Source organism: Hyperoodon ampullatus (assembly GCF_949752795.1).
Source record: "Hyperoodon ampullatus genome assembly, chromosome: 4".
Classification (NCBI taxonomy): Eukaryota; Metazoa; Chordata; class Mammalia; order Artiodactyla; family Ziphiidae; genus Hyperoodon; species Hyperoodon ampullatus.
This window is the reverse complement of record NC_136917.1, coordinates 4810244-4827631: the sequence shown is the minus strand read 5'-3', so window position 1 is coordinate 4827631 and position 17388 is coordinate 4810244. Positions and strand designations below refer to the sequence as shown.

The following is a 17388-nucleotide window of genomic DNA, read 5'->3' as shown; positions in this document are numbered from 1 at the left end:
TCACATTAGAAAATATATTAATGCAAGGTGACATGTTAATAAGTTAAAAGAAGAAATTATAAGATCACATGGATAAATGCATCACAGGTCTTAAAGGTCTGGAATATATTTTTTTAAAAGTTATATCAAAAAAATTCTTTAGAGAAGGGCAACTCATCAAGTTATTAGAGTTTAATGTCCATACATTAACAATTTCAATCTATTTTAACTCTAATTTCGAGCTACTTTCTGGTCTATAATCTGTTCTCCAGTGTCAACTTATCAGGAATGTTCTATGAACACAGATGAGTCTTTCAGACTGCCAGATCAGGCTCTTGTGAAGCTCACGTGAGCGCGTGCGTGCATGCGTGCGTGCCTGCGTGCGAGTGTGCATGCGTGCGTGCCTGCGTGCGAGTGTGCCTGCATGCGTGCATTTGTGTGTGTGTGTGTGAGTGTGTGTTTTAAGAGTTTAATCATTATTTGGTAAATTTAGAACATTAACATTTCAATGAGAAAAGCCTAGATCCAAGGTACACCCAGAAGGAATTACTGATAAGGGCCAGCCTGAGCAGGCAGCCTGAGAAAAGCTCATGGTGTCTTTATAACTAGGCCTGAAAGTTGAACTGGCCAAGAGGTGAGCTCCAGAACGTACTTCAGAGGCCAATTATTCTAAGGAAGGAATTTTATTTTGTGGTCTGATAAATCACAACTCAGTGATCCAGTAAACCCTGGAAAAAGAGCTGCTGCTTCCACAGATTGTGTAAACTGAGGAGTAATTCAAGTATCAATATCATGCTGAATATCTCCTTGGCAACAGCTAAAAATAGCACTTTGAAGAGAAAGCTGCACTATCTCCCAGCTGTGCCAGGAGACTAACTTGATCCCAGTACAAAGACTAGGATTTATTCTGCTGTCGGAACATACTCTTTTTTCCAAAGGATGGCACGCACACTGTGTAATGTTATGGAATCCAAGGACAGATTTCATCGTGTATAAGTCTTACTTAGCATGCTAAGTGCCAGCAGTATTCACACATCAGTGAACTGGTAGTACTGGTATCCTGCTGCATTACTGGGTGCAAATCTTCCAGGTTCTCGTCTAACGTGGTCAGGAGCCCTCTCACATGCCTCCACAGTGCCTTTTAACACATTGCAGAGACCCCACAGGGTAACAACATCTGTTCTAGAATTGTATTTCCATAAGAATGGGGACAATTCTTACAGGGCTCTTAACTCAGTAGTCCTCCCCATCACTAAAAACTCAGGGAGAAACAGTGACTTTACCTTGCACTGGAAATCATCACAGGAACTGCCAAGGAAAACCTAAAAAAGACAACGCCCTTGACGAATGGAGTTTATTTCAACAGTTACTACCACAACTGCAAACTTTTCAGCCTGGCACTAGAGCTTATACCAGTACAGCACTTCATTGCTTAACACCTGCTGTCATGTACATTGGCTCAGCTCACCTGCCTCCCAAGACAATTCTGAGAGATGGGCATGGAGGTATCTACCTACTTTACAGGTTAAAAAAATGAAGATTCAGAAATCTTTTATTCTTTGCAACAAACTTCTACTCCAACCTACTCAACCTAATCTCCCATTACTACACAAGTCCTCTCTTCTAGACAGCTGGCTCTCTTATTCTTCACTCCATTCTTCTGCTTACCTACCCACCTTGGAATGCCACTGTTTTTCTTCTAGATTTCCCTTCCAGCTGCCCAAACCATATTTTCCTGTTTTCAAAGTCTAGCACAACCATATCTCCTCCCCAGGACTACCTTTCACTTCCTTCCCCACATGGTCTTCCTTTGAATGTAGACTGTACATAATGCCTCTAATTGGGCAACTCAATTCTACCTCACAGGTTATTTTTTAAAATTGTAACAGGACTTCCCTGGTGGCACAGTGGTTAAGAATCCGCCTGCCAATGCAGGGGACATGGGTTGGAGCCTGGTCCGGGAAGATCCCACATGCCGCGGAGCAAGTAATCTTGTGTGCCACAACTACTGAGCCTGTGCTAGAGTCCACGAGCCACAACTATGGAAGCCTGTGCACCTAGAACCCGTGCTCAACAAGAGAAGCCACTGCAATGAGAAGCCCGTGCACCACAACAAAGAGTAGCCCCCGCTCGCCGCAACTAGAGAAAGCTGGCATGCAGCAACAAGGACCCAATGCAGCCAAATAAATAAATAAGTAAATAAATAAGAGAATTTAAAAAAGCACTGCAAACGTCTGGAATGTTATAAAATGCTCAGATGGTTTCATGGGTTGAAGAACACTGTACATTCCTTAGGCCTGGGCAAGAGGGCACCTTTCCTCCTGTGGGGCCCCTTTAGACCATGCTCCAGACTTCTTACCTAAGTCTTCTTAGCCCACTTCTAGGATCTGCGTAAACCTTTGCTTGGATCTATCCCCCAAGGGTGAACTTTGCTGCAGGTGTACATTATATCCCAGGTGCAATATTTTGTACCCTGCCTTCCCCATACCTGGAATCAGCCATTTCTCCAAGGAGTCCTGGATTCTTTTAGTGGGGAATGGCATTTAGAAACCAAGATCTAGATGTTACTAGGGAGTCACTGCTTTTAGGCCCTCTCAATGAAGATACCCATGAAAATACATCTTAAATAAAATAAAAATCCCAGGAGTCAGAGAATACATACAAGTGAAATCTTCTATGTATGTATTCAAGTAAGTGAATACCACACCAACTCCCACAGTGAAAACTCTAGTTCCCAGTAACAGCAATATATTTACTCATTTGCTCTATCCTACAATAAACAAAAAGGTTCAAAATTACTATATGACTATCACTACCTATAACCTACTATGTAAAGTTCAAGATTTCATTGCAGTTCTTTCCGACTTTAGGATACATTCTACTAAGGGTATATAGCCAGAATATTATGTCCAAAGTTATTGGAATTATCTTCTCTATGTAATCAATTCGATATAGTTATGTTAACATGTAATCAATTTGATATAGTTACATTAATTTGTTCCTGCTTGTAATACATTTATGCTTAATTTTCCTTATACTTTCTGATTTAATTTTAACATTTGAATGTGTAAAATGTTTAAACAGTTTAAAACTCAATACTAGGTGGGACTTTTATTTTTTTAAAGACAAGCTTTTTTTTTTTTAATTAAAAAAATTTTTTGCTTGTGTTGGGTCTTCGTAGCTGTGTGTGGCTTTTCTCTAGTTGTGGCGAGCCGGGGCTACTCTTTGTTGCGGTGCACAGGCTCCTCACTGCAGTGGCTTCTCCTGTTGCGGAGCACGGGCTCTAGGCACACAGGCTTCAGTAGTTGTGGTGCATGGGCTTAGTTGCTCTGGATCTTCCCGGACCAGGGATCGAACCCGTGTCCCCTGCATTGGCAGGCAGATTCTTAATCACTGTGCCACCAGGGAAGTCCCTAGGTGGGACTTCTGATGTGTCTAAATGAGGAGGTTTCCAAACCCTCTAACCCAAAAGCAACTACAAAACTGGACAGAAAGATAAAAAAAACACTTCAGTGTCCTGGAAATTGATTACAGGATTAACAACAAAGTGAATAACACTTATTTCAGGAAAAACTCATTTAGGAAATAACCATGAAAACCTGTGGCATACTTGCTAGAGACTGCTCCCCTTTTTCTCCCATCATTCAATGTGGTAATTCTAACACCGCAAGGTAGGTTGTGAATAACCAGCAGTTTCACTGCTGGAGGACTGACTTGATTCAAAGAAGGTGAAATAATCCATGCCCAGTGGTGTTGCAATCTGAGTGGCAAGCAAACAGGGAAGCCCAGGGGTTCTACTAATCTGTGGTAGCGGTCCTGGTTGGGCAAACAAGGGACCCATGGGTCAGACAAATGTAACAGGAGGATACAAAGAGACAGTCATAGAGGCACTTGACAAGCTCTTCAAATATCCTGGCTGACTGGAGTTGGTGTGCACACTTGAGAGGGCTGAAACTATTCACACATCCTTGTTCTATTAGAAGCCTGTGCACATGTTTTGAGGAAATGCAAGAGGGTCCAATGGGGCAGACCTGAAAACTATCTGAACTTGGAACACACTTCTAAATCCACACATAGATCCAATGACTGCAGGTGGAAGCCGTATCGATTTGATGTGTTTGAACATCATCTCTGACCAGTACTGCATGGCCACTAAACTGTGTGGAAACAGAAGCAACCTCAAGAAAGCCAGACTTAAAAATAAAAACAGGAACAAAACCAAAAACCAACTGAGCAGAGCCATCATCAGTGGCCACACATCCCAGAGGAAATGAATCACACAGCTAGGCCCAGGTAAATTACTAAACAAATAAGCAGACAGGCAAAATAGCAACAACAAAAATAATTGGGGGGTGGGGGAAGATCAGACTTTAGAGTTGCTACAATATTACTTAAAATGCCCAGATTCAACAACAACAAAAAAATTGTAAGACATGCAAAGAGACCAGAAAGTTTGACCCACAATCAGGGGGAAAAAAGCAGTCAACAGGAACACGAGTATATACAGATCATGCGGGGAAGCCCCCTCCCCAGTCGGGAGGTCAGCTGGGACAGAAGGGGAGCTTTGGGGGCTCAGAGGTAGAGCCCAGCACCCCGTCTGTGGCAGGCAGGACAGAGTGAGACCCACACAGACGGCGCCTGCCACAACCCTGAGCTCCCCAGCCTGAGACGTGTGTCTGCTGATGCAGATGGGAGCTGGGGGCTGGAACCTGGGGTCTGCAGAGCAGACCCAGGGAGAAGACTGCTGTTGGCTGCGAAGAGACAGCCTGAGGGATGGGAGTGAGGAGCTCCGCAACCCAGAATGTTCGTGGAAGAAACCTGGGCCGCCACAGATATGCAGCTCCATGGCTGAGTGGTGCATGAAGGGTGGGGCTGCCACTGCAGCCTTTCCCCATGCACTGGCCCCTGCCTCCACAGGCACTAGGAGGGGCTCCCACTTGGGTGGACTTGCTGCCCTGGTTGCCACCTTGGCCCCGTCCCTCCTGGGCAGGCTCATGTGCCCCGGGGCAGCCTCAGGAGCAGACGCAGGTGGGTGGGTAGCCCAAACGCAGAGGTGGGGCTGAAACCACAGCTGAGCCCCAGAGGCCTTGCAACTAAGAAAGAAGAGCTGAAATCTCTCCTCACGGCTGTGTGAACCACGGATTTACACCCCCGCCGCCAGCTTTGTAAATTCAGTGCCTGCAGAACATCCAAACAGACGAGGGCTCCTGCAGCTGAGCCAGGTCTAGCTTTAGCAGCCGTGGGCTTTGTGGGCACATACACACAAGGGGTCGGGCCAGGCCAGAGTCTGAGCTGCGTCCATAGCTCCCACAGTGGGTCCAGGTGCACGATTACTGCAGTCCTATGACCTGACTTCAGGGGATCTCTGCGGGTGTCCTGGTGAAAACAATGCCTCACAGACACCAGAGCCAATTGCCAGCATACCCACAGTTAAGGCGGGGCCAAGAGCAGTGCCAACAACAGTGTAATTTTGTGAGTGCGCACAACTGGTGAAGGGTGACGCAGCAGAGCACACTCACGGGTGAACAGCTCCAGAGGAGGAATACTCAGTGGCTTCTCTCCCAGTGGGAGTGCTCCAATCCTGCCTATCTTGCACCACAGATCAGAAACACACCTCAGAAATGGATCTGGGGGCTTCTACTCCAACAACTGGCTAGCAGACCCTGCCCCTGACAGGGCAGTGACAACCACAGAGCCAAGGGGAGGCCCTGCTCAATATCCAGTGCAGGCTCTGGTCACCACAACATCAGTCACACCTCCTATCAAGGGGATAACAGCCAGCATACACTGAGGAAAGAGGTGGCAGACATTCATACAAAAAAAAGCCCTTGCACCTAAAAATATTAAACCCACACAGGCTACACAGGGATGCTCCTACATAAAAATAGCCCTCTAAGACAGTCTGAGGGTCTGGCACCAGGAGGAAGAACCCCAGGGCATTTGGCATTGAACGCCAGTGGGGCTTGAGCGCAGGAGCTCCACAGGGCCAGGAGCTCTTGGAGGGTGCACACAAGGTCTCACATGTGCTGGGACCCAGCACAAAGCAAGGAATATTGATTGGCAGCCCTACCCAATAGCCTGCAGGTTCCAGTGCTGGGATGCCTCAGACCAAACAACCAGCAGGATAGGAACACAGTCCCACCCATCAGCAGACAGGCTGCTCGAAGCCACCTCAAAACACACCCCTTCACACGGCCCTGACCAACAGAGGGACAAGATCCAGCTTCACCCACCAGGGCGCAGTCACCAGAAGCAAGAGGAACTACTATCCTGCACCCTGTGGAAACAAGACCACAAACACAGAAGGTCAGACAAAATGACATGACAGACGAATATGTTTCAGGCAAAGGAACAAGATAAAAACCCACAAGAACAACTAAATGAAGAGGAGACAGGCAATCTACCTGAAAAGGAAATCAGAGTAATGATAGTAAAGATGATCCGAGGGCCTCCCTGGTGGCGCAGTGGTTGAGAGTCCGCCTGCCGATGCAGGGGATACGGGTTCGTGCCCCGGTCTGGGAGGATCCCATATGCCGCGGAGCGGCTGGGCCCGTGAGCCATGGCTGCTGAGCCTGCGCATCCGGAGCCTGTGCTCCGCAACGGGAGAGGCCACAACAGTGAGAGGCCCGCATACCACAAAAAAAAAAAAAAAAAAAAAAAAAAAAGATGATCCGAAATCTCGGAAAAAAAACGGAGGCACAGACCAAGAATCTACAAGAAATGTTGAACAAGGAACTAGAAGAACCGAAGAGCAAACAAACAGAGATGAACAATACAATAACTGAAATGAAAACTACACTAGAAGGAATCAATAGCAGAAAACTAAGGCAGAAGAACAGATAAGTGACCTGGAAGACAGAATGGTAGAATTCAATGCTGCGGAACAGAATAAAGAAAAAAGAATGAAAAGAAATGAAGACAGCCTAAGAGACCTCTGGGACAACAGTAAATAAAACAACATTCACATTATAGGGGAGAAGGACCAGAAGGAGAAGACAGAGAGAAAGGACCAGAGAAAATATTTGAAGAGGTTATAGTAGAAAACTTCCCGAACATGAGAAAGGAAATAGCCACCCAAGTCCAGGAAGCACAAAGAGTCCCATACAGGATAAACCCAAGGAGAAACACACCAGAAAACACAGCTGTCAAATTGGCAAAAAATAAAGACAAAGAAAAATTATTGAAAGCAGCAAGGGAAAAACGACAAATAACATACAATGGAACTCCCATAAGGTTAACAGCTGATTTCTCAGCGGAAACTCCACAAGCCAGAAGGGAGTGGCATGATATACTTAAAGTGATGAAAGGGAAAAACCTACAACCAAGATTACTCTACCCAGCAAGGATCTCATTCAGAATCGATGGAGAAATCAGAAGCTTTACAGACAAGCAAAAGCTAAGGGAATTCAGCAGCACCAAACCAGCTCTACAACAAATGCTAAAGGAACTTCTCTAAGTGAGAAACACAAGAGAAGAAAAGGACCTACAAAAACAACCCCCCCAAATTAAGGAAATGGTAATAGGAACATACATATCGATAATTACCTTAAACGTGAATGGATTAAATGCTCCAACCAAAAGACAAAGGCTTGCTGAATGGATACAAAAACAAGACCCATATATATGCTGTCTACAAGAGACCCACTTCAGACTTAGGGACACATACAGACTGAAAGTGAGGAGATGGAAAAAGATATTCCATGCAAATGGAAATCAAAAGAAAGCTGGAGTAGCAATACTCATATCAGAAAAAATAGACTTTAAAATAAAGAATGTTACAAGAGACAAGGTAGGACACTATACAGTGATCAAGGGATCAATCCAAGAAGAAGATATAACAATTATATATGCATCCAACATAGGAGCACCTCATTACATAAGGCAACTGCTAACAGCTGTAAAAGAGGCAATCAACACTTTAACACCTCACTTACACCAATGGACAGATCATCCAAAATGAAAATAAATAAGGAAACACAAGCTTTAAATGACACAATAGACCAGATAGAGTTAATTGATATTTATAGGACATTCCATCCAAAAACAGCAGATTACACTTCCTTCTCAAGTGTGCATGGAACATTCTCCAGGATAGACCATATCTTGGGTCACAAATCATGCCTCAGTAAATTTAAGAAAATTGAAATCATATCAAGCTTCTTTTCTGACCACAACGCTATGAGATTAGAAATGAATTACAGGGAAAAAAACGTAAAAAACACAAACACATGGAGACTAAACAATACGTTACTAAATAACCAAGAGATCACTGAAGAAATCAAAGAGGAAATCAAAAAATACCTAGAGACAAATGGCAATGAAAACACGACGATCCAAACCTATGGGATGCAGCAAAAGCAGTTTGAAGAGGGAAGTTTATAGCAATAAAAGCTTACCTCAAGAAACAAGAAAAATCTCAAATAAACAACCTAACCTTACACCTAGAGAAAGAAGAATAAACAAAACCCAAAGTTAGCAGAAGGAAAGAAATCATAAACATCAGAGCAGAAATAAGTGAAATAGAAACAAAGAAAACAATAGCAAAGATCAATAAAACTAAAAGCTGGTTCTTTGAGAAGATAAACAAAATTGATAAACCATTAGCCAGACTCATCAAGAAAAAGAGGGAGAGGACTCCAATCAATAAAACCAGATGAAAAAGGAGAAGTTACAACAGACACCGCAGAAATACAAAGCATCCTAAGAGATTACTACAAGCACTCTATGCCAATAAAATGGACAACCTGGATGAAATGGACAAATTCGTAGAAAGGTATCACCTTCCAAGACTGAGCCAGGAAGAAATAGAAAATATGAACAGACCAATCACAAATAATGAAATGGAAACTGTGATTAAAAATCTTGCAACAAACAAAAGTCCAGGACCAGATGGCTTCACAGGTGAATTCTATCAAACATTTAGAGAAGAGCTAACATCCATCCTTCTCAAACTCTTCCAAAAAATTGCAGAGGAAGGAACACTCCAAAACTCATTCTATGAGGCCACCATCGCCCTGATACCAAAACCAGACAAAGATACTACAAAAAAAGAAAATTACAGACCAATATCACTGATGAATATAGATGCAAAAATCCTCAACAAAATACTAGCAAACCGAATCCAACAACACATTAAAAGGATCATACGCTATGATCACGTGGGATTTACCCCAGGGATCCAAGAATTCTTCAATATACACAAATCAATCAATGTGATACACCATATTAACCAACTGAAGAATAAAAACCGTATGACCATCTCAACAGATGCAGAAAAGGCTTTTGACAAAATTCAGCACCCATTTATGATAAAAACTCTCCAGAAAGTGGGCATAGAGGGAACCTACCTCAACATAATAAAGGCCATATTTGACAAACCCACAGCAAACATCATTCTCAATGGTGAAAAACTGAAAGCATTTCATCTAACATCAGGAACAAGACAAGGATGTCCACTCTCACCACTATTATTCAACATACTTTTGGAAGTCCTAGCCACGGCAAGCAGAGAAGAAAAAGAAATAAAAGGAATACAAATTGGAAAAGAAGAAGTAAAACTGTCACTGTTTGCAGATGACATGATACTATACGTAGAGAATCCTAAGGATGCCACCAGAAAAGTACTAGAGCTAATCAGTGAATTTGGTAAAGTTGCAGGATACAAAATTAATGCACAGAAATCTCTTGCTTCCTATACACTAATGATGAAAAATCTGAAAAAGAAATGAAGGAAACACTCCCATTTACCATTGCAACAAAAAGAATAAAATACCTAGGAATAAACCTACCTAGGGAGACAAAAGACCTGTATGCAGAAAACTTTAAGACACTGATGAAAGAAATTAAAGATGATACCAACAGATGGAGAGATATACCATGTTCTTGGATTGGAAGAATCAATATTTTGAAAATGACTGTATTACCCAAAGCAATCTACAGATTAAATGCAATCCCCATCAAATTACCAATGGCATTTTTTTACAGAACTAGAACAAAAAATCTTAAAATTTGTATGGAGACACAAAAGACCCCGAATAGCCAAAGCAGTCTTGAGGGAAAAAAACGCAACTGGAGGAATCAGACTCCCTGACTTCAGACTATACTACAAAGCTACAGTAATCAAGACAGTATAGTACTGGCACAGAAAAAGAAACATAGATCAATGGAACAAGATAGAAAGCCCAGAGATAAACCCACGCACCTATGGTCAACTAATCTATGACAAAGGAAGCAAGGATATACAATGGAGAAAAGACAGTCTCTTCAAAAAGTGGTGCTGGGAAAACTGGACAGCTACATGTAAAAGAATGAAATTAGAATACTCCCTAACACCATACACAAAAATCAACTCAAAATGGATTAGAGACCTAAATGTAAGACCGGAGAGTATAAAACTCTTAGAGGAAAACATAGGAAGAACACTCTTTGACATAAATCACAGCAAGATCTTTTTTGATCCACTTCCTAGAGTAATGGAAACAAAAATAAACAAAGGAGGCCTAATGAAACTTAAAAGCTTTTGCACAGCAAAGGAAACCATAAACAAGACCAAAAGACAAACCTCAGAATGGGAGAAAATATTTACAAACGAATCAACGGACAAAAGATTAATCTCCAAAATATATAAACAGCTCATGTAGCTCAATATTAAAAAAACAAACAACCCAATCCAAAAGTTGGCAGAAGACCTAAATAGACATTTCTCCAAAGAAGACATACAGATGGCAAGAAGCACATGAAAAGCTGCTCAACATCACTGATTATTAGAGAAATGCAAATCAATACTACAATGAGGTATCACCTCATTGTATACACTGGAATATTACTCAGCCATAAAAAGGAGAGAAATTGGGTCATTTGTAGAGACATAGATGGATCTAGAGAGTGTCATACAGAGTGAAGTAAGTCAGAAAGAGAAAAACAAATATCGTATATTAATGCATGTATGTGGAACCTAGAAAAATGGTACAGATGAACCAGTTTGCAGGGCAGAAGTTGAGATGCAGATGTAGAGAACAAATGTAAGGACACCAAGGGGGGAAAGCCACAGGTGGGTGGGGATGGTGGTGTGATGATTGGGCAATTGGGACTGACATGTATACACTGATGTGTATAAAAAGAATACTCTACCCAGGGACTTCCCTGGTGGTGCAGTGGTTAAGAACCTGTCTTGCAATGCAGGGGACGCTGGTTCAATCCCTGGTTGGGGAACTAAGAGCCCACATGCCAGCATGCCACAACTAGAGAGCCCATGTGCCACAACTACAGAGCCCACGTGCTCTGGAGCCCACGAACAACTAGAGAGAAGCCCGTGTGCCACAACGAAAGATCCCGTGTGCCACAGCTAAGACCTGATGCAGCCAAAAGTAAATAAATATAAATTTAAAAGTAATAATAAAAAGAATACCCAGCAAGGTTCTCATTCGGATTTGACAGAGATATCAAAATCTTTAGAGACAAGCAGAAGCTAAGAGAATTTAGCACCACCAATCCGGCTTTACAGCAAATGCTAAAGAAACTTCTCTACGTAGGGGGAAAAAAACAACAAAAAATGGCCATAACTAGAAACAAGAAAATCACAAATGGGAAAGCTCACTGGTAAAGGTAAACATATAGTAACAGCAGGAAATCATCCACACACAAATAGGATATCAAAACCAGCAACCATGAGAAGATGAGAGTACAAATGCAGAAAATGGGAACTGCATTTGAAAATAAGAGCCCAACAACTTAAAACAATCTTTTATGTATATAGACTGCTATATCAAAACCTCATGGGAACTGCAAACCAAAAAACTACGATACACACACAAAAAAGAAAAAGCAACCCAAACACAACACTAAAGATAGTCATCAAATCACAAGAGACCTACAAAAACAAAAAGATCTGCAAAAATCAAAAACAATTAAGAAAACGGCAATACGAATGTACATATCAATAATTACCTTAAATATATATAAAAAAGTTAGAAATGAAAAAGGAGAAGTTACAACTGATACCACCGACTATACTACAAAGCTACAGTCATCAAAACAGTATGGTACTGGCACAAAAACAGAAATATATATCAATAGAACACGAAAGAAAGCCCAGAGATAAACCCATGCACCTATGGTCACCTAATCTATGACAAAGGAGGTAAGGATACACAATGGAGAAAAGATAGTCTCTTCAGTAAGTGGTGCTGGGAAAGCTGGACAGCTACATGTAAAAGAATGAAATTAGGACACTTCCTAACACCATACACAAAAGTAAACTCAAAATGGATTAAAGACCTAAATATAAGGCCAGACACTATAAAACTCTTAGAGGAAAACACAGGCAGAACACTCTTTGACACAAATCACAGCAAGATCTTTTTTGATCCACCTCCTAGAGGAATGAAAATAAAAACAAAAATAAAGAAATGGGACCTAATGAAACTCAAAAGCTTTTGCACAGAAGGAAACCATAAACAAAATGAAAAGACAACCCACAGAATGGGAGAAAATATTTGCAATCAATGTGACCAATTTTGGATTTATCTCCAAAATATACAAACAACTTATGCAGCTCACTGTCAAAAAAACCCCAAACAACCCAATCAAAAAATGGGTGGAGGGGCTTCCCTGGTGGCACAGTGGTTGAGAGTCCGCCTGCCGATGCAGGGAACACGGGTTCATGCCCCGTTCCAGGAAGATCCCACATGCCGCAGAGCGGCTGGGCCTGTGAGCCATGGCCGCTGAGCCTGTGCGTCCAGAGCCTGTGCTCCGCAACGGGAGAGGCCACAGCAGTGAGAGGCCCGCGTACCGCAAAAAAAAAAAAAAAAAAAATGGGTGGAATATATAAATAGACATTTCTCCAAAGAAGACATACAGATAGCCATACTAAGTGAAGTAAGTCAGAGAAAGACAAGTATCATATGATATCACTTATATGTGAAATCTAATAAAAAATGATACAAATGAACTTATTTACAAAACAGAAACAGACTCATAGACATAGAAAACAAGCTTATGGTTACCAAAGGGAAAAAGGGGGTAGGACGGGATAAATTAGGAGTTTGGGATTAACATATACACACTACTATATATAAAATAGGTAACTAATAAGGACTGACTGTATAGCACAGGGTACTCTACTCAATATTCTGTGGTGACCTATATGGGAAAAGAATCTGAAAAAGAATGGAGATATATATATATATAATATATATATATATAATATATATATATAATATATATATATATATATAAATAACCGATTCACTTTGCTGTACACCTGAAGCCAACACAACATTGTAAATCAACTAAACTCCATAAAAATTTTTAAAAATTAAGATGCTGATGTTAAAAAAAAGCAGCTATAAACAATTTGTTGAAAAACTAAAAGGAATGTGTATAAAGACTTAAATGAGCATGATGACAATGATTAAAAAAGAGAATCTTGAAAAAGGGACAGAAATTATTTTTAAAAAACAGAACAAGAAAACAAAGACGAAAAGTTCAATAACTGAAATAAAAAATTCACAGATGGGCTCAACAGATTTGAATTGGCATGAGAAATAAGTAAACTTGAAGTTAGAGCAACAGACATCCAATGTGAAGAACTAAAGGCAGAAAAAAAGATGGGAAAAAACAAAGAGACCCTTCATAATATATGTGATAAGAGTCCCAGAAGAAGAGAGACAGAACAGATATTTGAAAAACAATGACTGAAAATCTCAAAAACGTGATGAAAAATGTTATCTAAAGATCCAAGAAGCTCAGCAAACCCCAAGCATGTAGATCCGTATCTAGAGACACCAGAGTCAAATTATTCAAAGACAGAGAAAATCTGAACACAATGAAATTAAAAACAACTTATCAGGTATAGGCAAACGGCAAAACTATTAATACCTGATTTCTTACCAAAAACAATGAAGGCCAGAGGCAGTGTAACGACACATTCAAAATGGTAAAAGAAAAAAGACTGTCAATCAACAATTAGATATTTAGCAAGACCATACCTCAAAACAAAAGCAAAATAAAGACATTCACAGATAAAGACAGAGAGAATTTGCTGCTACCATACCTGCCTTACAAGACATACTAAAGAAGTCCCTTGGACTGAAAGGAGATGATAAATTTTCATGAAATGAAGATCATTAGAAATGGTAAATACATCAAAGGCTCTATAAATATGTTATTTTCTTTCTTCTTTTAATTTCTTTAAAAGGCAGAAAGATTTATAAGATAGTAATTATAACACTATATGGTTGGGTTTACAAAATATATTGATATATGATGATGGTAGCACAAAGGAGGGGGGAGGAAATGGAGCTATAGTGAAGCAAAGTTTCTATTTTTTATTGGAATTACGTAGCATTAAAGTAGACTGTAATAAGATGCGTAATGTAAACCATAGAGCAACCACTAGGAAACTTTGGCTAAGAAACAGATGGTTAAAAAATCAGAAGTATTAAAATGATACACTAAAAAAATTAACACAAAAGAAGGCAGTGAAAGAAACAGGAATAAAAAAGACAAGATACATGCAGAAGACAAAATGGCTGATATAAATATAACCATGTCAATAGCACAATGTGAATGGACTAAACACTCTCACCAAACAGCAGAGACTGTCAGACTGGAATCAAGAAGATCCAACCATATCCTATCTATAAGACACACTTTAGATTCAAAGACACAAATAGGGTGAAAATAAAAGGATGTAAAAAATATATCATGCAAACAGTTAACCATAAAAGAAAGAGTGGCTGTCTTAGTCAGTTTGGGCTGCTATCAACAAAAGTACCAAAGATTGGTGGCTTATAACCAACAAACATTCTGGAGGCTGGAAGTCTAAGATCAAGGGACTGGCAGATTCACTGTCTGGTGAAGGCCTGCTTCCTGGATCATAGGGGTATTCTCACCATAGCCTCACATGGCAGAATGGTCAAGGGAGCTCTCTGTGATCTCTTATTAGGGCACTAATCCCATTTATGCGTGCTCTACCCTCATGACCTAATAATTTCCCAAAGGCTCCATCTCTTAATACCATCACATTGGGAGTTAGTTTTTAAGATGTAAACTTTGGGAGGATTAAAACATTTACTCTATAGCAATGCCTATAGAAGTATGAGACAAAACAGTTTTTAAAAAGAGAGGTATTGCTAGAGACAAAAAAGGAACATTTCATGATGATAAACGAGTCAATAACTCAAGAAAATATAACAGATATAAATGTATATGCACTTAATGGCAGTTACAAAATACACAAAGAGGACAAATTGCCAGAACCTCAGAAACTTCCCATGTGCCCCTTCCAAATCTGTAATACCCTCTCTCTCACCCCAAGCTCATATCCCCAGGCAAACACTCAATTTGTTCTTCATAAATTAACTTGAAGGATAATTTATGGATTATTGACTGAGGTTAGCATAATTCTAAAAATTTGTAATATTCATTTATGCTTGCCACCTTGGGGGAAATGTGTCCAAAAATGACTCTTAAGAGATCTTAGAGGTTCCAGACCCCTAAGCATTTTGCAGTCTACACTCACCATTGAATTCTGACTTAGCTACAACTAACACTTTCTGAGTGCTTTTATGTGCTAGTCATTTAATCCTTACAACAACTTTGTGAGACAGGTACTATTATTATCCCACTTTACATCAAGTTAAATGATGGAGCTAGGACAGATCTGTTTAACCTTTTATGCTTTTAACCACAAGACTATATTGTCTTCCATAGGTATGGAAATAAAGAATTGTTCGCAGGAGGAAGTAACTGAGCAAGACACAGGAACTGCTGCAAAAAGGTAATAAGCACAGAGCTTATATGTTTCACTGTCCTAAAGAAAAAGTGACTTTAAATTCCCTTGCTACCAAGAATTAGGGCACTTGAAAAGAAGATGACACTGCTCTAGAACATGTCATCAAGTCCTAGAGATCTGATGTTTAGTCATTCTGAGGTAGAGGTTTATGTTAAAAATAAACCTCTACCTCACTGAATCAGGGACTTGCACCACGGGTCTTGGGTTTTTCTTCTATAGTTAATCCAAGGCCATTTTCCACTGAGTTAGCAAAATGGATTCCTTGCAGAGGGATGAATTCAATCTGCAAGTGTTTAAAACTTATTCTTTGCCTTTACAAATACAGGGATGCTCGGGATCTTTTATTTTATTCTGTTTTCCAGGAAATTATTTTCTTGCTTCATCGGGTAAAAGAAATTCACATGTTTTCCCAGGCGGCTGCTGAAGACGGCGGAGCGGCAGGTCCTGCTGCTCGATGGCCGAGGCCATCTCCTGGGCCGCCTGGCGACCATCGTGGCCGAGCAGGTGCTTCTGGGTCAAAAGGTGGTGGTTGTGCGCTGTGAGGGCATCAACATTTCTGGCAATCTCTACAGAAACAAGTGGAAGTACCTGGCCTTCCTCCGCAAGTGCATGAACACCAACCCCTCCCGCGGCCCCTACCACTTCTGAGCCCCCAGCCGCATCTTCGGGTGGACGGTGCGAGGCATGCTGCCCCACAAGACCAAGCGAGGCCAGGCCGCTCTGGACCGCCTCAAGATGTTTGAAGGGATCCCGCCACCCTATGACATGAAAAAGCGGCTGGTGGTTCCCGCTGGCCTCAAGGTTGTGCGCCTGAAGCCCACGCAAAAGTTTGCCTACCTAGGGCGCCTGGCTCATGAGGTTGGCTGGAAGTACCAGGCAGTAACAGCCGCCCTGGGGGAGAAGAGAAAGGAGAAGGCCACGATCCATTACCAGAAAAAGAAACAGCTCACGAGGCTACGGAAGCAGGCCGAAAAGAACAGACAGAAGAAAACTGACAAATTCACAGAGGTGCTCAAGACCCATGGATTCCTAGTCTGAGCCCAATAAAATTGACTGTTTACTCTTCATGCTTGGCCTGGCCTGTCCTTCCTCCATCGCCACCCTAGGATGTGGGGGACCCCCAGGGGCTGCCATCCAGGTGCCACAGGCAGCCTGGGGCTTAGAAGACTGGATATAGCGAAGGGGCCTTAGCCACTGCTGTTTAAGAAAGGCCTTTTAAAAAACTTTTAAAAAGTTATAAGGGCTGTGCAGGCGTAATTTGCCTGTGACCTGTTCATTCATGAGACTTTTAGGACATGGGCAGCTGGTACAACCAGTGCTGTCCTAATAGCGGCAAAAGTGAGCTGGAAGACCCAATTGGAAGGGACCCCCGCATCGCTTACAGGGAGTCTGTTTAAGCTTCCCACGTGGTCGGATACTATACTCTGCAGCTGTTAGGATGTGAGAATGCTTTGGCAGCATGAGTCTGGGGTTCTAAAAGGTGTTTATGGAAGGGAAGTACAGCCCAAGGGGTCACAGGCATAGCCCTTGTGTTAGTCTTCCCTATGTTTTGTGAGCCAAAACTAATAATTTATTTTTAAAGAAAAAAAAAAAAGAAATTCATATGACATGGG

The 17388-nt window shown here is 41.4% G+C and overlaps 2 protein-coding genes across 2 annotated transcripts in view; one reads left to right on the top strand and one right to left on the bottom strand.

Annotated features, from left to right (window-relative positions):
- The window catches only part of TTC1 (tetratricopeptide repeat domain 1), a 55881-nt gene that overhangs the window by 25272 nt on the left and 13221 nt on the right, over nt 1-17388 (bottom strand). The gene's annotated exons all lie outside the window — the stretch shown is intronic.
- Nucleotides 4668-16842, top strand: LOC307052186 (large ribosomal subunit protein uL13-like; the record flags this gene model as incomplete). Its single annotated transcript, XM_079703042.1, is given in 4 exon segments — nt 4668-5007; nt 15694-15760; nt 16189-16420; nt 16424-16842. Coding segments are annotated over 4 exon segments (1029 nt in total). The 3' UTR covers nt 16814-16842.